The sequence below is a fragment of the Myodes glareolus genome, chromosome 4, assembly GCF_982192425.1.
Source record: "Myodes glareolus chromosome 4, mMyoGla1.1, whole genome shotgun sequence".
Taxonomy (NCBI): domain Eukaryota; kingdom Metazoa; phylum Chordata; class Mammalia; order Rodentia; family Cricetidae; genus Myodes; species Myodes glareolus.
In genome coordinates this window covers 4,535,292-4,558,140 of record NC_142029.1, presented here as the reverse complement: position 1 = coordinate 4,558,140, position 22,849 = coordinate 4,535,292, and the positions used below count along the sequence as shown (strand labels likewise).

The following is a 22,849-nucleotide window of genomic DNA, read 5'->3' as shown; positions in this document are numbered from 1 at the left end:
GCAGTTAGGACAGCGTGCACAAACCTGTTCAAGACTAAGCTGGACCAAATCCCAGCCTGGAGAGGGGAAGAGGATGTGAAGTCCCACCCCTACCCAAGGAGATATTTGTAATTAATGGGTGCCAGGAGGGGATCCCTTTTCTTTAAGTGTTGCTCCCGGCCTGCATAAGACCGAACTAGACCTTCTGAATGTGGGTGACAGCTGTGTGGCTTGGGCAGTGTGTGGGATCAAGACTGGTTTCACGGCTAGTGTTTATCCCTAGTGCACGAACTGGCTCTTTGGAGCCCGTTCCTATGGAGGGACGCCTTGCTCAGCCTTGAAACAGCGAGGAGGGCCTTGGTTCTGACTCAAGTGATGTGACAGACTTTGTTGACTCCCCATGGGAGGCCTCGCCCTCTCTGAGGAGTGAGTGGGAGTGGAGTGGGGAAAATGTGGAGGGAGCGGGAAGATAGAGAGAGAGAACTAGGAATGGTATGTAAAATAAGACTGTTTTAAAAAAGTGTTGCTCCTGGTAAATTAACCACACTTCAGGGGAAGGCCACACAGTCAAGAATACAAGCATTGCAAACCGAACTTAAAGAGTACTGAGTTGGGTGGGAGGAAGACGAAAAGGATGGAAAGGAAGCCTGGGACTCACCACGAGCTTTCCCACTACCATGATCAGCACGAAGACAATGACACACAGTGGAGAGCCGTCCATGCCCTGCATGCATTCCCACATGTTCTCGATCCACTCCCCGCAGAGGATGCGAAACACCACCAGGAAGGAGTGATAGAAATCGCCCATGTGCCAGCGCCGCGTGCGCTGCTCCTGGCCGGTAGAGACGGTCTTGTTGAACTTGGTGCCGAAAAGCTGCATGCCAACCACGGAGAAAATGAAGACCACAATGGTCAAGACCACAGTCAGGTTTCCGAGTGCACCCACCGAGTGGCCGATGATCTTAATGAGAGTGTTTAAAGTGGGCCAGGATTTGGCCAACTTGAAGACCCTCAGCTGTGAAGACAGAAAACAAACAAAAGAGGGAGAAAAGTTATGCTCACACACCTGGGGCCATGTTCACACACCCGGGGCCATGCTCACACACCCGACCTGGGGCCGTGCTCACACACCCGGGGCCATGCTCACACACCCAGGGCCATGATCACACACCCGGGGCCATGCTCACACACGCGGGGCTATGCTCACACATCCAGGGCCGTGCTCACACACCCAGGGCTATGCTCACACATCCAGGGCCGTGCTCACACACCCGGGGCCGTGCTCACACACCAGGGCCGTGCTCACACACCCGGGGCCGTGCTCACACACCCGGGGCCGTGCTCACACACCCGGGGCCGTGCTCACACACCCGGGGCCGTGCTCACACACCCGGGGCCGTGCTCACACACCGGGGCCGTGCTCACACACCGGGGCCGTGCTCACACACCCGGGGCCGTGCTCACACACCCGGGGCCGTGCTCACACACCGGGGCCGTGCTCACACATCCAGGGCCGTGCTCACACATCCAGGGCTCTGTTCACACATCCAGGGCTATGCTCACACACCGGGGCCATGCTCACACACCCGGGGCCATGCTCACACACCTGGGGCTATGCTCACACACCGGGGCCATGCTCACATACCTGGGGCCATGCTCACACACCTGGGGCTATGTTCACACATCCGAGCTATGCTCACACACCCAGGGTTATGCTCACACATCAGGGAGCTCATCCAGAGCTCTGCTCACACACCCAGGACTGTGTTCACACACCCGGGGCCGTGCTCACACACCCGGGGCCGTGCTCACACACCCGGGGCTATGTTCACACATCCGGGGTATGCTCACACATCAGGGAGTTTATCTAGAAAGCAGGTGGCATTCCTCAGTCATGGCCATTAGGACTTTCAAAATTGGTCACACTCACCTGGGGCAGAGTCACCATCCTCCTAGCTAACATACTATTTTTTAATTTAAATCTCTTTTTTCATCTTTTTATTTTATGTGTATGGGTGCTTTGTCTGTGTGTGTACCGCATATGTTTAGCATTGGAGGAGACTAGAAGATTGAGTCAGGTTCCCTGGACTGGAGTTACAGACAGTTGTGAACCACCATGTGGGTGCTGGGAATTGAACCTGGGTCCTCTGGAAGAACAGGAAGTACTCCTAACTACAAGACCATCTTTTCAGCTCCTATTCAGATCTTCTTAAAATTATATTTATTCATTTATTTGTGGAGAGAAACACATACATGTAAAGGCTGTTGTTTGGGGAAATCTCAATTGAAGGGCTGTCCAAGTCAGATCAAACCCTGAGGGATATTGTCTTGGTTGATGAGTTCACAGTGGGCATCACCACCCCTACACGTATGGGGTTGTGCTATATATATATATGTGTGTGTGTGTGTGTGTGTGTGTGTGTGTGTGTGTGTATGTGTGTGTATGTGTGTGTATACATATATATGTGTGTATATATATATATGTGTGTGTATGTATATGTATGTGTGTATGTATGTTTGCATGTGTGTATATATACATATATATGTGTATATATATATACATATATGAGTTAGACAGCCAGTAAGTAGCATCCCTCCGTGGCTCCATGGTTCTGCTCTGATTCCTTTTTTGTGAGTGAGTTCCTGCCCTAACTTCCCTCAGTGATGAACTATGACCTGGAAGTATAAGCCAATAAACCCTTTACTCACCCAAGTAACTTTGGGCCAGAATGTTGTATCACAGTAGCAGAACAAAACTAGAACAAAGGTCAAAGTTCAGCTCGCAGGAATCAGTTCCCCTCCTGCCATGTGAGGCCCAAGGATTGATTTCAAGTCCTCGGGCTTGGCAGTAAGACTTTTACCCTACCTGAACAACCTCACCAGCCCTATATTTTTATTTAAAATAGCAGATGCCTTGTTCTGGGGTTGGAAAGATGGCTCAGCAGTCAAGAACTCTTGCTGCTCTTGTCGAGAACCCAGATCATAGTCCAGATCCCAGCACCCTCACTGGGTGCTAGTGTCCAGATCTGACCTTGTCTTCTGGCCTCCCCAGGCACCTGCGCACATGCGGTGCATGTTCAGATACACACGGACACATACATAAAACTTTCTGAAATCGTTTTTAAGAAACCAACCTCAACTAGCTGGGTATGGTGGCACACAACTGTAATCCCAACCTTGGAAAGACTGGGAATTTGAGGCCAGCCTGGGTAACCCAGGGTGGTGAGTATATGCAAATTTTGTCCTGGAATTAAGGTGAGATGAATTAGTCCAAGAGAGCTGTTGACCCCACCCAAAATTAAGAAAGATGTGCCAGGGCCAGGGATAGTGGAACACCTTTAGCCTCAGGACTTGGGAGACAAAGGCCAATGCTCTATAGGAATTCACAGCCAGGAGGGTCTACAGGATGAGTTCCAGGACAGCCAGGGCTACCTAGTGAGACCCAGTCTCAAAAAGAAAGAAGAGAAGAGGGAAATAAGGAGGAGAAATGGGAAGGTAGAGAGAGGAGGGAAGGGGAGAGGGGAGGGGAGAAGAGGGAAGGAGAAAGCAGGGTAAGGGAGGGAGGGGGGGGAAGGGAGTAGAAGGACCCAGGTGAAATGGCTCAGTGGATAAATGCACTTCCTGTGGAATCTTCAGACCTGAATTTGGGCCCCAGGATGCACAGAGTGGGTGCATCACCAACTCCTGCAAGGTGCCCTTTGACCTCCATTCGTGAGCCACTGCATGCACCCACACACAGACGCAATAAAAGTAAGTTAAACACAGAAGGAAGCGCCTTACCACCCTGAAGGAAGCCAGGAAGGAGCGATTTGAGCGGCTGTTCTTATCGGACAGGTTGGTGTAAAGGACGTCAGCGAGACTCAGCAGGGCGACAATGCTGTCGAAGATGTTCCAGCCGTGGCGGAAGTAGTGGTACGGATCCAGCGCGATGATCTTTAGACACATTTCCGCAACGAAAATTCCAGTGAAAACCTGCAAGGGGACAAAGGAGACTCCTGCTTAAGGATGGGTTGAGGAAACCACAGCCCTTGGGAAGAAATCGTTAAATCAGCGTGGTGGCTGAGGCCAAACCAAGGCGCAGGCACCAGGCACACAACGACAGGCACCTCACTACACAACGGTAGCTGCAGCCCACAAGGAGGCGCTAAAAGACGGGCTAGACACATATTCTACCTCCAGCCACATTTCTGCCTTAAATCACTTTTATTAAAGTCTTAAGTCATTACACAAAGCAGTGGATTTGATGGTGTCATTTTGACACATGCATGCCTTCTTGTTCACCCTTCTCCTCCACTGCCCCCCCCCGTTCCTCATACTCTCTCTCGCTAGCCCCCACCCCAGGAAAATACATAAAGTGGGAGAGTTTCCTTATTTTAAGAATTTAAGAGAACATGTTGCTTTTTCAGCTAGAAACATGAAATTTTACGAGGAGAAGATGGGATATTCTGGTAAGATTTTTCAATCCATTAATCCATTAGCTAATTAGAGTAAAGCAGCCACTGACTAATTGTGTGTTGTATCTGATATCTCTGAGAGACTCATTTTCCCTGGAGGAAAAGAAGATGCCTCCCACAGGAACCGTGAATGAGACTGAGCAATTGTTCAAAGTTCGGCTTCCTCCCTATCTTCAATTTTCCATTTTAACTGAGATTCAGTCTGTTCAGTAAGAACCAGTGACACATACTCAGGAAGTCCCCCACCCCACTCCCCCACCAAGCAATGATACACTCCCTCAGGAACATGACCCTCCCATATCTGCCTGGTTCATCTTTCCTGAGGATTTACCTATGGATCAAACCTGCATTGTTTTACAACAATGGAATTCCCAGTAACACAGGGGAGCGTGGAGGTAATTATTGTGGGTCTCTAGAGATGGTTCACTTTTTTTTCGGGGGGGGATGTTGTGAGACAGACTCTCACGTAGCCCAGGCTAGCACTGAATTTACTATGGGACTGAGGATAACCTTGAATGTATCACACACACACACACACACACACACACACACACACACATCCCGGCCTCTACTTTCTGAGGGCTGGGATCACAGGCATGAATCACCACACCTAATTTATGTGGCGCTGAGGACTGAGCCCAGGGCTTCATGAAGGCTAGACAGACACTCTGCCAACTGAGCCACGTCCTCAGCCCTGGTCAGCATCTTCTGAGTTTTCTCAAACACTCAGAACGTTACTTTTAGGATTTCTACCATGGCTTCTACATGACTAAAGAGACCTTAACATGCCAGAAGGTTAAACTGAGGCCCGTGAAAAACCAAAGAGTTGAGCTGTGCAAATCTCTGATCCAACGCCGCCTTTTCCTTTATTCCATTTACAGGAACCGAGGTTGCAGTCTGGGCTACGATTACTGAAAATGTTTGCACCTCGACAGAGTTAAGATTCAAGCTTCTGTATGATTTCCAAGAGTCTGAGATTACCCAGTTTCCTATTTTTAGTAGATTTATAAATGTGTCGTCCATGTCGTGATGCTCCATGGCCAGGAAGACGGTATTGACAATGATGCAGATGGTGATAGCGAGCTCAGTGAAGGGGTCCGTCATCACAGTCCGCAGGACCTTCTTGACACACAGCCACTGAGGGCTACAGTCCCACACCAGGTATTTGGATGCCAAGTTTTTCCCACACGGGAGACAAGGCTCCTGGGATTTTTCTTGTTCTGGAAGAGAATGGAAGGGTGGGGAAGGTGTTTGCTCCGAGCCAGCCTGGATGCTCTCTGCCTGCGTGCACCCCCTCCTCCCTCTTCCCCGGGATTTTTGTGACATGTGGCCAGTCGCACAGGTTTTCCTGCCGAGCACGGCACAGAGGAGACAAACATCTCTGCACACAGCTAGGATGCCGCAAAGTCAAGTGTATCTGACACAGATGCAGAGAGAACAGCACAGATTGGCCACGAGGCCACGAGAGACAGAGCGTGAGAGACAGAGCGTGAGGGACAGAGTGTGAGGGACAGAGCGCGAGAGACAGAGCGTGAGGGACAGAGCGCGAAAGACAGAGCGCGAGAGACAGAGTGTGAGGGACAGAGCGTGAGGGACAGAGCGCGAGAGACAGAGCGCAAGAGACAGAGCGCGAGAGACAGAGCGTGAGGGACAGAGCACGAAAGACAGAGCGCGAGAGACAGAGTGCGAGGGACAGAGCGTGAGGGACAGAGCGTGAGGGACAGAGCGTGAGGGACAGAGCGTGAGAGACAGAGCACGAGGGACAGAGCACGAGAGACAGAGCGCGAGAGACAGAGCGCGAGGGACAGAGCGCGAGAGACAGAGCTCGAGGGACAGAGCACGAAAGACAGAGCGCGAGAGACAGAGCGTGAGGGACAGAGCGTGAGGGACAGAGCGTGAGGGACAGAGCGCGAGAGACAGAGCGCGAGGGACAGAGCGCGAGAGACAGAGCGCGAGGGACAGAGCACGAAAGACAGAGCGCGAGAGACAGAGCGTGAGGGACAGAGCGTGAGGGACAGAGCGTGAGGGACAGAGCGCGAGAGACAGAGCGCGAGAGACAGCGTGAGAGACAGAGCGTGAGGGACAGAGTGTGAGGGACAGAGCGAGAGACAGAGCGTGAGGGACAGAGCGTGAGGGACAGAGCGTGAGGGACAGCGCGAGAGACAGAGCGTGAGAGACAGAGCGTGAGAGACAGAGCGTGAGAGACAGAGCGTGAGGGACAGAGCGTGAGGGACAGAGCATGAGAGACAGCACGAGAGACAGAGCGCGAGAGACAGAGCGTGAGGGACAGAGCGTGAGAGACAGAGCGTGAGGGACAGCGCGAGAGACAGAGCGTGAGGGACAGAGCGTGAGAGACAGAGCGTGAGGGACAGAGCGTGAGGGACAGAGCGCGAGAGACAGAGCATGAGGGACAGCGCGAGAGACAGAGCATGAGGGACAGCGCGAGAGACAGAGCGTGAGAGACAGAGCGTGAGAGACAGCGCGAGAGACAGAGCGTGAGGGACAGAGCGTGAGGGACAGAGCGTGAGAGACAGAGCGTGAGGGACAGCGCGAGAGACAGAGCGTGAGAGACAGAGCGTGAGAGACAGCGCAAGAGACAGAGCGTGAGGGACAGCACGAGAGACAGAGCGTGAGGGACAGAGCGTGAGGGACAGAGCGTGAGAGACAGAGCGTGAGGGACAGCGCGAGAGACAGAGCGTGAGGGACAGAGCGTGAGGGACAGAGCGTGAGGGACAGAGCGTGAGGGACAGAGCGTGAGGGACAGAGCGCGAGGGACAGAGCGTGAGAGACAGAGCGTGAGAGACAGCGCGAGAGACAGAGCGTGAGGGACAGAGCGTGAGAGACAGAGCGTGAGAGACAGCGCGAGAGACAGAGCGTGAGGGACAGAGCGTGAGGGACAGAGCGTGAGGGACAGAGCGTGAGGGACAGAGCGTGAGGGACAGAGCGTGAGGGACAGCGCGAGAGACAGAGCGTGAGGGACAGCGCGAGAGACAGAGCGTGAGAGACAGAGCGTGAGAGACAGAGCGTGAGGGACAGAGCGTGAGAGACAGAGCGTGAGGGACAGCGCGAGAGACAGAGCGTGAGGGACAGAGCGTGAGGGACAGAGCGTGAGGGACAGAGCGTGAGGGACAGCGCGAGAGACAGAGCGTGAGGGACAGAGCAATAGACAGAGTGTGAGGGACAGAGCGTGAGGGACAGAGCGTGAGGGACAGAGCGCGAGGGACAGAGGGAGCACAGGCTCTGCTTTCTCAAGAGAGGACTTGGTGGGGACTACGGCTGTACAGGAGTGGCCAGAGCTCAGGAGAAGAAAAAGTGGGAGGGGGGGGGCAATGGAAGGTTTAAGGTCGATTGTCAGTTTGGCAGGATCTAGAAATACCAAGGGGACGAACCTCTGGGAATGTCTGTAAGGAAATTCCCTAGATTAACAGAGGTGGGAAGACCTACCTTAAAAGAAAAAGCACTGTTTCATGGGTGGAGGTTTGAATTAAACAAAAAAAGCAAGAACACCGCAATCTTCTCTCTCTCTCTCTCTCTCTCTCTCTCTCTCTCTCTCTCTCTCTCTCTCTCTCCCTCCCTCTCTCCTTGTCTCCCTCCCTTTCTCTCTCTCTCTCCCCTTCCCTACCTCTCTTCTCCCTTCCCTCTCTCCCTTCCTCCTTGTCTCCCTCCCTTTCTCTCTCTCTCCCCTTCCCTACCTCTCTTCTCCCTTCCCTCTCTCCCTCCCTCCTTGTATCCCTCCCTTCCTCTCTCTCCCCCTTCCTCCCCCCCTTCTCCCATCTACCTCTCTCTCCCTCCTTCTCTCCCTCCCTCCCTTTCTCCTTCATTCTCTCTCTCCCCCTCCCTTCTTCCCTCTCTCTCTCCCTCCCTCTCTTCTTCTTTCTTCCCTTTTCTTGCTCTCTCCTTCCCACTCTATTGCCCTTCCTTCTTCCCTCCTCCCTCTCCCCCTTGACTATAGCCACAATGTGACCAGTCACCTCTCATTCCTGCCTCCATGCCCACCCCATGGAGGTGATTGAGCTTTTCAAACTGTGATCCCAAACAAACCTTCCTCCCTTTCTTCCTTAGGCGGCCTTTGTTAGGTTATTTTGTTGTCAAATGAGGGGGGGGGGAACAAATTCAGGTATTTAAGAAGGAACAAATTCAGGTATTTAAGAAGCTGCCAGAAGGGCGGGCAGCTTCTTAAGCTCAGCCCCTCAGCTGCCCGCACCCCTGATTTGTTGGGTTCCATTTCAAGAACTCACAAAAGCCAAATAAGGTCAGGTAATAATTCAGAAGTGCTAAAGGGTCCATGTACGTCTGGCTTTTCATGGTCTTGTGCATCTGTCCCTTGCATGGGACTCCACTGTTAATCAGAGGGTCCTGGGTCAGCTATAAGGTCTTCTTTGGCCAACACCAGGTTTCTGGCTCTAACTTAGCCAACACCTGCCACTTCCCGGCAAGGTCTTGAGTGCTCTTTTTTGGCTGAGTGATGTCATTCAGATCTTCTAAGGCTGCCCAGTCTGCCATCTATGCTCTCTAACCAGTTCCCATTCAGGGACCCACTCAGAGGGGCTAACTCCCAGAAAGGCCATTTCCCACCCAGGGACCCACTCAGAGGGGCTAACTACCAGGAAGGCCCATCCACTCAAGTCACTTCACTGACAGGCTCCTGAGACACGAGGAGTCTCTCTTCGCGCCATGGCACAGTGGGGTGGTTCCCAAGAAACCCCCTCTGTAGAGGGCTTCTGGGGGGACACAAAAAACTCCAATGGGGAACTCACCCTGCATGGTGATGGTCAAGATGCTGACGGCACTCAGCGCTCTCTGCCGGTGGAAGGGGTCTATGTGCTCATCAAAGAGGTCCAGGGGCAAGTTCTGGGACAGTCGTTTGGTTTGCTCAAGGAGTTGAGGCTGCAAGAGAAAGGCCAGTGGGTCTTTTAAAAGCTGGCCTTGACACTCCCCACATTTCATAAGACGCCAAATAAAGATGCTGAGCATTTGTACGGAGCAGTGCACTGTGTCTCCCCAGCATGTATGATGTTATGATGTTCAGGCTTTGGGGGGAGGGGTTGTTTTATGGTTTTTGTTTTGTTTTGTTTTGTTTTTTGCCTGTGTTTAACAGATCAGAGAAGGGGATTTGGCCATTCATTGTTCTTACACACATGCGTTTCTGGAGTCTGGCCTTGGGTTTTATGTTTTATTCACTTTAAACAAAGAACAAACAAATACTCTCTACCTTAATGATAAGAATAATTTTTAAGGATTAATAAAATACTAGCATAGTTTTTTTAAAAAAAATTTTTTTACTAGCGAGCATCAACCATGTCTCAATTCCGTGTAGCACACGATCCACTCAGTATATTTTCTGGGATGCCCCATGTGCTCGTCAACACTTACATATCCACAATGGAACTGGCTGTCTTTCCACCCCTAAAGTATGTCTTTCTTGTCTCAACAAGTCACAACTCAATAAGCCGTGAGCATGGAGCCTGCTTCAGCTCATTCACAGGGAATCCCTTTCTGTGGGTCAGCTTGCTTATCTTTCTTCATTCTTGCCTTGAGCTACTTCCTATGGATTCAAACACTCCCCGCCCCCCAGAAGGACGGAGGCTCTTAAGGCTCAGAAAGCTAGGGAAACTCCCAAGATCCAAGAGATTTGGAAAATTAGAAGATCCACAAGGCCAAGTCATGAGGTTCTTAAAACGCTGTATTTATTTGGGAGGTGCCTGTATCACAGCACATGAGCAGAGGTCAGAGGACAGCTAGAAGGGATTGGTTCTCTCCTTCCACCCCACCATACGGGTCTCGAGGATTCAATTCTGGTCTTCAGGCTTAGAAGCACATTCCTTACCCCCTGGGCCACCTCATTGACCTGCTTCCATGAGATGGAAAATGCAGTAGGCAGCTGCCGGAGAGTGCCAACTCTGGCTGAGCTGCACACAGCTGGACATAGGCTTCTCGGGGTGCAGCTTTTGTGAGTCATCTCTCACCCCCGGGAGAGCTTTTCGATGACACAGAAGTCTTTTAGTCCCCCAATGTACCTATAAGAAACCCCAATAAAATCACTTGCTCACCAAGCTAGGCTGGGGTGGAATTCGTTCTTTGATCTGTCATTGATGCCCTACCTGGGTGAGGAGATGTTTTATTCTCCCCCAGGAAAAGTTAGACATTGTTCTAGTCCTCCTCACGCAAGCTGCTGCCGCCACCTCTTGCTTAGGGTTACTGTGGCAACGTCTTAATTGGTTTCCTCTAGTCTCCTCCAATCTCCTCTCTTCGATGTGTTTAGCTTGTTGAAAAAGAAATTTCGGTTTCAGATCGTGAGCTTTAAATCATTATAATCAGGCTCAAACACACCTTCATTAATCAAACTGGCAGCCATTACAATCAGCGTGTTTTTGCCAACAAGAACTAAGTGTGTTTATCCAAATAGCATACAAATCCCTGCCTTGGGCTTCCACAAACTCTCAGAAAGCCTGTTCTGCAACCCACTGGCTGTGGAAGTGTGTTCCCTGCAAAACGTTGTCAAGATGCTCGAAGTTATGGTGGAAGGTTGGTGCACTCGGGTGAATGTGGCAGGTGAGACAACATTTGGATTCATTGAACTTTTGAAGGGCTCGACGTGTGACATACGTTCAGGTTTTCTTGTGGAAGAGAACCGGCCGTTTGCGGTTGGCTCAGGCCAGCTGCAGGTGGTACGCTTTTGGGTGCATCTCCCCTATTGAGCACACTCCTCACATGTAATGATGTCACTTCAGGAAGAGACTGGCAGCAGGCCACCAAAGAGTGCCCGCGACCTTTGTCTGGAGCAGGCTTGGCTGTAGAAGATGCTTTGTCATAACCAGTCATCCCTGGTTGTTGTATGAGATCCGCTGGTCCTCAAATGTCACAGTCCAGTAGAGAATCGGCCTGTTGTTGTGTAATGTAAATAATGTGCCTCTTGGATTCTCAGTCAGCTCATGAGGCATTCACTGCTGAGTTTTTCAGCTCTCCAATGTGCTTCAAATGTCAGACGGTTTTAAACGGTCCATGCTGAGTCCACCGACGACTTCTCTCAAGTGGGGAAAGGATGGGCTTTGATGGCTGCTGTCAGTCAGTCACTGTCAACTCCGATGACTGGCCACTATGCCCTTCATCTTCAAGCCTCTTGTCTCCTTTGCGAGACTTGTTGCTGGGCCCCCACTGCACTATACGTACACTAGGAGTGGCTGAGCCAGTCACCAATGTCACGAGTCTTCTCTGCTGCCTTGTGACCCATTTTGAAATCAAATACGAAAACCACTAGCATCTTCATTTTGTCCAAGGTTGTTTCCACAGTATAAGGTGAAGATTCTCAACCTGTAAGTGGCAACCCCTTTGAGGGTTGAATGACCCTTCCACAGAGGTCGCCTAAGACCAATTTACATCATGACTTATAACAGTAGCAAAATTACAGTTATGAAGTAGCCACAAAGCAATTTTATGGTTGCGGGTCATCACAACAGGAGGAACTGTATTACAGGGTCACATCATTAGGAAGGTGGGGAGCCACTGATATGAGGTAAATAGCACACAGCAAGTAATAAATCATTAGCAAGGAAGCACGGAGCAGGAGATGAGCATGGAAATAAGGGAAAACAAACCTTCGGTGGTTAAGATTGTATTCCAATAGCAAGCAGTAAATTTCAACAATGCAAAATCACAGTTACTTTTGTATCAACCTACATCCAGTATTTCAAAAACATACATCTCCAGCTGGGCCTGGACCAGCTGGGCCTGGTGGTGCACTTAATCCCAGGACTTAGGAGACAGAGGTAAATAGATGCCTGTAAAATTGAGATCAACCTGGTCTGCATAGCAAGCTCCCAGCAGCCAAGGCTACATATTGATTCCTCATCTCAAAACAACAACAACAACAAAATCCACTAAATAAATAAAAACAAATGAACCTCTCCCTGGGTGTAGTGGTGCACGTCTTTAATCCCAACACTTGGGAGGCAGAGGCAGGGGAATCTCTGTGAGTCTGAAACCAGCCTGGTCTACATAGCAAGCTTCAGGACAGCCAGAGCTACATGAGTGACCCTGTCTCAAAATCAAACAAAACAAATGACATACATCTCGTTCTCTTGGTTACAGCCCTTCACAGCTTTCTACTGCCTACCCTCAGCATGAAGACCGAATGAACTTCTCAGCTTTGCTTTCAAGATCTTTTGTGATTGCCACATTCTACCAATCCAGACTCTTGTCATTATCCCCTAAACACACACACATACATGCACACACATGCATATATACACACACACACACATGTGCACAGACATACACACACTCATGCTTTTAGATAGGCCACGTTCTCCTGCTTATTTTTGCTTCCAGACCTTGGCACACATTCCCTTCTCCATTGGCAATGCCTGCTCTTCCTTTGCCTGGTGAATCCCACTGGGCTTGGACACCACTCTCCTGGGGATCTTTCCTACTTGCTTCTAATTCGCTGCTCTTCCTTCTGCTCCAGTCACTTCTAGGTTGGCTTGCACCAAACAGATGCTGTTGGTTGCTCTATACATATGTCCTAGGGCCTCACCTTGAGCACTTCCTCTTGTAACCCTAAACCCTTCTGTCTCATTACACAGCAAATTAAAAACACAATTATGATTCCCAGTTCCTAGCAATCTGCAACCAGTCATGGGGCCAATAAATCTATATATAGATGTAGAAATAAACAAATATAGATATAGAAAGACAGACAGACAGATAGGCAGGCAGGCAGATAAGCTAGTCTTAAAAAATCCCATTTGGGAGACCTAAAGCCAGGCTCACTTGTTCAGCTCTTGGTCCCACTGCCAGCCGAAATGCAGAACTTGCCATTTTAATATCTAGACTGATTTAAATAATGTGATAAAATGGAATGGAGGATGGTCCGAGGCCTCTCCTCCCATATAACTAACTCCTAGCTCATCTCAACCCTTCTTGTCCAGACATTCAACTCTCACCACACCAGAGCCCAAATACCAACCATTTCTGCTGGGTCTCTGAATCTGTTCCTTAACTGAGATAACTGTTCCTGTAATTTTCTGTTCATGAGACTCCTTTGCCTTATGGCTATGATCTGCCTTTGTTTCTGCCCCACCAAGCCTGGATGCTTTTGCTTGCATTTTAATAGTTTTCTGTTAGATGCCCCCTAGGTTACATGTACTTATATTACTGGCAACTTGATATCTTCATAAGAGAAAAGGATACTTGTTAAGCTTTTCCGGTTGTCTGCTTCCATCCGCAGACACACACAAACTAGTTACGGATGTGTAGGTCACAGGGTTCAGTCTTAGAGAGATCCAAATGTCTTTTGAGCATAGATAATATTAGAAAATCATTACATGTTTAAATTCACTGACTAGCTAGCCCTGGAGATGCAATTTCTGACTGCCCACTTTAGACCCAAGCGTGTTTATCTAAAAGCTTTCTCCAACATCTCTTGTCATAACTCTGTAGCAGGGAAAAGATTTTTCTCTGTGCAGATAAGAAGCGAACCACTTCCAACAGGGAGTACTATTATTTATCTTGCTGCAAGGCATTTTTGTTTCAGTTTTTTAAGGTAGGGTTTCTCTGTATCAGCCTGACTGTCCTGGCTGGCCTTGCTTGAACTCAGAGGTTCACCTGCTTCTGCCTCCTGAGTGATTGAATTAAAGGCATACACCACTACTGTCTGGCTTTACATTTTTTAATCAAAAGAAACTTATATAGAAAGATTAAAATGACTAATTACAATCACAGATGTCTAGCTTTTTGAATACTCAAGGTCGTGGTTGTACTTGAAACTTTTGCCAGAATGTAAGCTTTATCTCAGTGACATTAATACTGTGACTTTAAAAAACTGTAAAATCTTAAGTAGAGAAAAAATTAGCTTAAATTTTGAAACAAAAATGGTTAATAGTTTAAAACCTATGTACAGGTAATCTTAATTTGCTACAACTTGCCATGAATATAACTTCAATTCAACTCCTGGGAAAATAAGAGAAAATATTAAATAGGTTTGAGAAAAATGTTCAAGTAGATGTAAATTACAAGGTTATATTTTTAGTTTAAAAGGTAACTTTGTTTGTTTGTTTTTTGAGATAAGGGCTTTTTTAATAGCCCTGGAACTTACTTTTTAGACCAGGCTGACCTTGAACTCACAGAGATCTGCCTGCCTCTACCTCTTAAGTACTGGAATTAAAGGAATATCCCAGCTAAGGGTAGATTTTTTTTTATATGATGATTTTTGCCCTAAGGATAAAAAAAATAGTAGATGAAGACAGAGTCACAAAAGCTAAAGTTGTTGGCAGAGGCTACTCATTTATTCCCAGCTTCCCAGACTGAAATAACCACACAGAAACTGTATTAATTAAATCGCTGCTTAGCCTATTAGCTCTAGCTTCTTATTGGCTAGCTCTTACATCCTAAACTAACCCATTTCCATTAATCTGTGTATCACTATGTGGCTGTGGCTTACTGGCAAGTTTCCGATGGGCTCCAGTGGAGGCATCTGTCTCCTACAGTGGCTCCATGGCTTCTCACTGACTCTGCCTACTTTCTCTCTATATCTCTTCCAGCCAGGCTATATTCTGCTAAGCCATTGGCCAAATGAAGCTTATTTATTAACCAATAAAAGCAACAAATTTACAGAAGGACTTTCCACACTATTTCCCCTTTTCTGTTTAAGTAAAAAGGAAGGTTTTAATTTTAACATGGTAATATTAAACATAACAAAACAGGTATCAAGCAAGAATTACAGTTACAATATTTATATCTACTTTATATTTTATCATAACTAAGGAAAACTATAATTATAACTATTCTTCAACTCCATCTGTTTAAGACATTTTGTATATTGATTTAATTTTATGATATATTTATCATGTTGCATTATATATTTCTACCACAGATGAAGATGCTTATACATTGTTTACATTTTGAAGTCATTGCCCTCATTTGTTACATAGTTGTTTAAAGATTGTTTAATATTCTGATATGAAGTGTTAGTCTTTAAGTTATATAGGTATTAAGTATTATAGGTCAATAGTCATCCATGTTTGTCATACTTATAGTCAGACTAATTAGATTCTTCAGATACATAGAGATTGTATTCTGCATTGATAGATAATCTTCAACCACTTTGAAGATCTGTAGAACACAGCATATAAATAACTTAGGATTCTGTTGATGTGAAATACAATCACTCCTGACAATATCCATCTATTCCTGAGAGAATGTTGAGCACTGAAGACACTCCACTTGGAGCTTGTTTTTTTATTGATACAACTAGCCTTTGGGCAAGGAAATGTCCAAGCCTCGACCACTGACAAAGTGCATGGTGTCCAAACTGAACCAGCAGAATCCAAAAAAAATTAAAAAAAGACTGTCAAACCTTGCCATGACAGGCTAAGATGGTTCTGAAAATTTTCCTGCCTCTGATAATGGTCTGTCAGTTACTCTAGGCTTTAACCAAAGTTGGTTGCTTAACATTGCAAATGAGACTTTGGGTGACTGCCCAGGTGGTCAGTTGTCTCTGTCATCTACTGCACATTTTGGAAACTGTTTGATTGTACTTCCTGCCTACTCAAGTAGTATTATCTCCCTTCTCAGGCCTTCAATGAGGTTGAAGAATAGTCGTAGCTACCTCCCTCTTATGATCTAGTCAAGCCATTTCTAATGCAAGACTTAGACTCCTTAGGATAAAATTATTATTAAAGCATTTAGCATATTCTCCTAGGTTAATATAGTTTACACTGATTGTAATTTCAACAATGGTCTGTACCCTGTCACTTGTATTTTAAATAAACGCTGATTGGCCGGTAGCCAGGCAGAAAAAGGTGACTGCCAAAAAAGTCACCAAGTCATGTGGTTAACACAGACAAGAATTATGAGCTAATATAAGTTATAAGAGTTAATAAGAAGCCTGAGCTAATAGGCCAACCAGTTTATAATTAATGTAGACCACTGTGTGTTTATTTGGGACTGAATGATTGCAGGACTGGGTGGGACAGAAATCTCAGTCAAAAAATGGTGCCCAATGTGTGAACAACTGCATCCACAGAAAACCTGAGAAAGATTGGGAAGTAATTCTAGATACAAAATGACAGTGTAAAACATGACTTCTTGGTAGTAGCAATTTCTTGGGTTTGCTCTCTTTGCTAGAGGCAAGAGCATCTCATTTAAAGGAGGCTTCCTGGCTCAGTTTTAGCTGCAAAATTTGGCAGCTCTTTTAAGAGGCCCTGCTACCAAACATTTAAATGGTGTTTATGAATTACCGACAGCATGCTTATTGGTGGTGTCAGGGACCTTAAAATGCCATAGAGTTGTGGCACTAAACATGGCTCTGGCCAGTACCTCTGCCATGAGGCTAGACTCTCAGAAAGCTAAGGAACGGGCTGGATCCAGCCATCAAAGCCACAGCTTTAATCCTACCCATATCACTTAGCAAATTAAAGACTTACGTGGTCAGAAAGAGAGAGATATACAGTAAATATAGATTTGGACAAAAAGAAAACTTTAAATGATTTACAGTGTGTTTAAAAATATATATGTGAGTTTGGGAGAGAAAAGAAAAAAGTTAAAGTCCTTAAAATAAAAAAGAAAGAAAGAGAGCAGTTGGGTGTGGTAGTGCACACCTTTAATCCCAGTACTTGGGAGGCAGAGGCAAGCAGATCTCTATGAGTTCAAGGACATCCTGGTCTGCAGAGTGAGTTCCAGGAGAGCCAGAGATACACAGAGAAATCCTGTCTCAAAAAGCCAAAAATTAAAAATAGAAACAAAAGAAATAGAGTTTAAAATAATGCCACATAAAAATGAAAAATACACAGAGTCTGGATACTGTATGTTATTGTGCTGTTGTTAAGTTGTTTTATGACTAAGGAAAGAGCAAAAGCTGCTACAAGACATTTAATTGTAAATGCTGCTGTATTAATCATATATATATATGCATATATATGTATATATAATGCTTTGACTTTAAAATTTAAGTCAAAAGATATGTTACTTTGGTGAAGAGATTTTGTTTTTGTTTCCAGAGGAAACAAGAGACTGTGGATTCATTCTGGGCTAAGAAAAATCAGGTTTGACCAAGGAAGACCCCCCACACACACCAAGAATCTCCAATAGGAGCAAATGACCCAGATGTCTGAGTTCTACATCCAGAACAGATTCAAGACTGCTGCCTAAAATGATCAAGCCTCACAGAATACTCCAGTCAGGACTTGATCATAATTCTAAATTTTCTTTAGGTCCCCATAAGATTATCAGCACCCCCAATCAGCAGGAAGTAGCCTGGAAAACTAAACTCACATTCCCAAAAAATGGATTATAGATGTTTGCCTTTGTTCAGAATGTGTGTTGCAAGTTGCTATGGATAATGGACAGGAGAAAAACTAAACGAAGGAGATTTGATTCAGAGTACTTATTTTTTTTAAAGGGGAGGAGTGCTGTGGGACAATGGTCTGACTCTATCAGTTGTATTGTAAATAAATGCTGATTGGCCAGGAAATGTAGGCAGGAGCAACCATACACGAAGTAGAGGTGGGGCAATGAGAACAGGACAATTTTGAAGAAGAGGAACCGGTCAGTCTGCCGTTGTCATCCCGGCAGAGAGGAAACAAGATGTGGCTGCCTCATCAAAAAAGGTACCAGGCTACATGGCTAACACAGACAAGAGTTATGGGTTAATATAAGTAATAATAGTTAATAAAAAGCCTTATCTAATAGGCCCATCAGTTTATAATTAATGTAGACCTCTGTGTGTTTATTTGTGACTGAATAATTGCGGGACCGGGCGGGACAGAAACCTCGGTCAACAGCTATCTGTTCTTAGTGTAGAGAGTTTTGTATTGGGTTTGGAACTCTTTTATTTAGACAAAAGCAGGAGGTGATGGGAAACCTTCAGTCAATGGACTTTAAGAGGCTGGACCAGGTTGGGGCATGACTTTGGGTGCCAAAAAGCCACAGTTCCGCCAAGCTTGATCTCTTCTTCCCACAAATCACACCTGGATGTTGGACCCCATTCCTATTTCCTCACTGTGATCTGTGAGTTTCCTTTGAATGAATAAAAACCTTAGAATACGCTATTCGGAGTTATCTTGGGATTATTTGCACCGTGCTCCCCCCATTTCATGCGTTCTGCATCATAAAGTCAAGTCATAGAAGGTCTAAATAAGTTAGACAATGAAAAACAAGACTTAATAATAACGTGTTTGATGATTAAGGTTTATAAATTCCTAAGGTTATAATGGTCTGTTCGTACTAATAAAAACTGATTTAAAGATGCACATCTAACCTGTCTTTATTAATTTGTTAATTTTTAACTACTTGTAGAAACTGAGCCATATTAAAAAAAAATTGTGATGTAAGAGTAGGCAATGAAAGACCAGGAAAACAAGGTTCCCAGTCTCTCTGGGAACTGTGCCTATGAATCAAAATTTATTTGATGCTCAAAGTTCTTCAATTCAAAATTGTAATTTTTGAGACTCAAAATCTTAACAGGGATAAAAATTATAAAATATTCTAATTCTTATAAAAGCTGCTAACTTATTGTAAATTGTTAAAGATAATTAAGACATAAAAACTAATGATCTGTCACCTCATGAAGACCAGCCAGTTGTACAACGGCATTCAACCTTACTATGCAAAAATCATGATAATGTTAAGGTAAAAACTTTTCCTCACTAACTTTGTCTCTTACAGTTGCCCCCATAGCTGTACAGCTCCCACCTCCTGACGTAGGTTCAGGATCTACACCATGTTTTATCATGGCCCCTGGATGCACTCTGACTGATACCAGTCCCTCATACGCCCCCCACATGGTCAGTGTGAAGCAACTAAAAAGAGAGCAGTGCCCCCAAGCTGCTGGGGGCAGTTCAAGTGATCCCTGAGAGGGGTCTGATGGGCCATGGGCTGTCCAACTCATCCTCTGTGCCGCTCTAGACACTGTTTCCAGAACTAAACAGATGGACTGAAACCCTCCTGCATCAACAAACCTCTGACTCACAAGCCGTTCGCTCAGCCTTCAGGACCAACTGGACTCTGGCGGCTGTGGTACTTCAAGGCTAGCACTGACCACTGCTAAGGATGGGATGGGTGCCCTCCTCCGGGAACAATGCTGCTTCCGCATCAACAGGTCCTAACTGGTTTGAGATGTGGCACAAGGACCAGACAGAATTTCACTCACCCACAAGCCTCCTCCTCTGTGTGAGCTTCCGGGTCCCTCCCACTCTGGCTCCTCCTTTGGATATCTTTCTCCTTATTATCCCCACACTTATATTTTCACCCTGTCCTTTAAATGTTTTACTTACTGAAATACCCCCTAGGCCCAAACAAAATGTTCCACATAATGGTTCCCAACAGCTCTCACCCTCCAACAGCTCCATTTGTTCCTGATACGTCTGGGAAACGACCTTTTAGAAGCCATGGAGAAACTCTGGCTGCAGGGACCATCCTCCTTTTTACCCCAGTCCTGTTTTCTCCTGCTTCCTCCCTTGGACGCTCTGCAGCTTCCTACCGCTTCTGCCGGCTCACTCTGGTGGAGCAGTCCTGGCAGTGAGCACCCTGAACCTGCTTTGTACCCACTTCCCAACTTGCTCGCTCCCCTGCCTCTTCCCCTCCCTCTCTCTCTCCATCTTCCTGGGCAATCTCTCAGTTTTTCTCTGTAACTTCATCCCCAGATGGTAGTCCTCTTTTTGGAAGGTTATGGACCCTCGGGAACATGGTGCCTCGCTGACTGACATAGGCCGCCATGGGCATTGAAAGTCACACCTCCTGTCCAGTTTAGCTCTCTGCTTCTTGGTCATTCGCCACGTGACCAGTCACCATGCTGCCTCATTCTCTTGCTAACATAGTCTGAGCCGATCTTGAGGCCATGCCTTGCCTGCCAGGTTGGACTGAGTGCCCTAAAACTGTGGACCAAGACACACGTTCCGTCCCTGCAGTTGTTCTGTCAGGAATTTTGTCACCATGACAGCGAACATAGCTCTCGCACACACTGAACTGCTCACACAGATATTTATAAACGTGTACTGGAATCACCGCACAGATGAAGGAGGGTGCGCCCAAGTGCACAGTTAGAGAAATGACAGGCAAGTGAAGAGAGAAATTCCTTCACTGGACTGTCGGCAGATCCGTGGCCCTTGTGCACGAGAGAACTGCTGATCCCTGGGCAGATCACGACCCTGCGTGCACCGCAGCACGGCTGATCCCTGGGAGCAAACTTACGTTTTTAGTGGAATCATCCTCCGACTCCGTCACCGAAGCCCGGTCCCTCTTAGACCTTTTCACAAAGAAGGACTTTCTTGTCTTACTACCAAAAAACTTTTTCTTCTTTGGGGAAAAGGACGATGCTTGAAGGGAATTAAGCGAACTTCTGTCGATCCCCATGGCAACCAGAGCCTTTGAAAGAGAACAGAAGCAATTAATGAACAGATTATTCCTCCCTATGAACATGCAGATGACCTCAACCTCCGTGGGCTGTTCTCTAGCTCCCTTAATACTCAACCCTTCAGATTGCTCTTCGCCCGTTTGAATGTGTTAGCTCATCCAAGGAGTGGCTTGGTTTTGCACAGGCCTCACAGTTGTCAAAGGCAGAGTTAATTCTTGCACAGTTTCCCCATGACGAACCCTAGGCTGTGCTAGGGGCGATATGTATTTATACCTGAGGACACTAAGGTCCCACCACGGGCTTCCATCTGACAAATCTGTATTATACAGAAGATAACACAGAGTGTACAACTATGGCTCCTACCCTGAAAAACCTAGAATTGGAGTAGAGAATGTAAGGTGCCAGGGAAACTTCGTGGGGTAGCCTGGAGCTGTGGTGGGATCCAGGAAGGGAATAACAAGCCTGCCTCTTGTAGAAGAACCTAGCCCTCCACCACGCAAAGGTTCCAAAGAAAAATATCTTTAGATTCACATAAGAAAGTTTGTAGCTGAGCGGTGGTGGCGCACGCCTTAAATCCCAGCACTTGGGAGGCAGAGGAAGGAAGATCTCTGTGAGTTCGAGGCCAGCCTGGTCTACAGAGCGAGTTCCAGGACAGGCTCCAAAGCTACAGAGAAACCCTGTCTTGAAAAATACTAAATTAATTAACTAATTAATTAATTAAAAAGAAAATTTGCAGCAGAGCCCGAATTTGCACATAAATAAATTACAATCTGTAGTCAGTAACTCAGTACGTGTTCTAGATGGTGCAGGCTTCCAGAATTCAAAAAGCATCGCGACTACACCCTCAAGAATCCTGTGTCCAGACCAGCTTGAGAAAAACAGCAGCATAGCCAGCCTGCAAAGGGCTCAAATTCTCAGCAAAACACGGGGTACCAAAGGGCTGAAACCTGGCCCCAAGTGGCAGCCTTCAGCTTCCATCACCCTGCTGACCTCTACAGCAGGCTCCACTGTCCAAGCCCCACCTCTTTCTCCTCCCTTAGCAGCTGCTGGGCTTCTTGAAACATCTTTTCCTTGGCCTCTGTCTCTGCAGCCACATTCCTGTTCTGCTCTTCATACGCCATGGTGACAACGGCCAGGGTTAAATTGAGCAGGTAGAAGGAACCCAGGAAGATGACCACCACAAAGAAGAAGACGAAGTAGATGCCAGAGGTCCGAAGGATCTGTGAGGGACAGAGCACAGACCGTTTCTGTTTTATCTCCCACAGCCCAGCATGATAATACAGTCTCAGATACTCAGACATCCAGCAGGGGTGTTCAGCCAGTGGCCAGGACAGCTCTGAATGCAGCCTAACACAAAATGGTGAACTTATTAAAATGCAAGCTATTTTGCAACATTTTATTACTCAATCACATGGATGTTTTAGAGATTTATTTTTCCTTTATATGTATGTCCATGAGGGTATGAGCCGTGTGTGTGTGTGTGTGTGTGTGTGTGTGTGTGTGTGTGTGTACCGTGTGTGTGTGCCATGTTGTATACCAGAAAAGGGTGTCAGGTCCCCTAGAACTGGAGTGATATACAGTTGTGAGTCGTATGACATGGTTGTTAGAAACTGAACTTAAGGGGTCAGTGCTCTTAACTGTTGAGCCATGCGTGGTACGTAAAAGAGAACTTTGTGAATGACAAAGTCCTGCTGCAACATCACACAAAAGAAACATATGTGTGGTACACAACCTGCAAGCACAGCATGACCCTGCAACCTGCAAGCACAGTGTGGCCCATGGTAATTCCTTTTGGTCCATTGTGATTCAGAGAAGTCACATGGTTGGACCCCTTCCAGCCTCCCAGTCACACAGCCACTCCTAACATCCTCTCTCACAGTGGAACTGCCCTACGTTCACAGAGAAGTCAAGCTCCTTGACTTTTCCTGTCTGCAACTCTCTCAATGATGTTTGCAGGCTTTCCAAACAGGGAAGGCAAAGAGAGAGAGAGAGAGAGAGAGAGAGAGAGAGAGAGAGAATGAATTACTAAGGGTAGAAACCTAGGTGGGGGAAATGCATGTAGAAAGAG

At 46.8% G+C, this 22,849-nt stretch overlaps 1 protein-coding gene across 1 annotated transcript in view; it reads right to left on the bottom strand.

Moving 5' to 3' along the window:
* Scn11a (sodium voltage-gated channel alpha subunit 11) overlaps positions 1 to 22,849 on the bottom strand; it is an 83,443-nt gene that overhangs the window by 34,008 nt on the left and 26,586 nt on the right. The window contains exons 10-15 of the mRNA XM_087905149.1: positions 21,804 to 22,001; positions 20,619 to 20,792; positions 9,191 to 9,320; positions 5,415 to 5,653; positions 3,760 to 3,951; positions 638 to 994 (exon numbers count right to left, since the gene is read on the bottom strand). Of these exons, the coding sequence (XP_087761275.1) occupies positions 638 to 994; positions 3,760 to 3,951; positions 5,415 to 5,653; positions 9,191 to 9,320; positions 20,619 to 20,792; positions 21,804 to 22,001 (1,290 nt within the window). The remainder of the gene's footprint in view (positions 1 to 637; positions 995 to 3,759; positions 3,952 to 5,414; positions 5,654 to 9,190; positions 9,321 to 20,618; positions 20,793 to 21,803; positions 22,002 to 22,849) is intronic.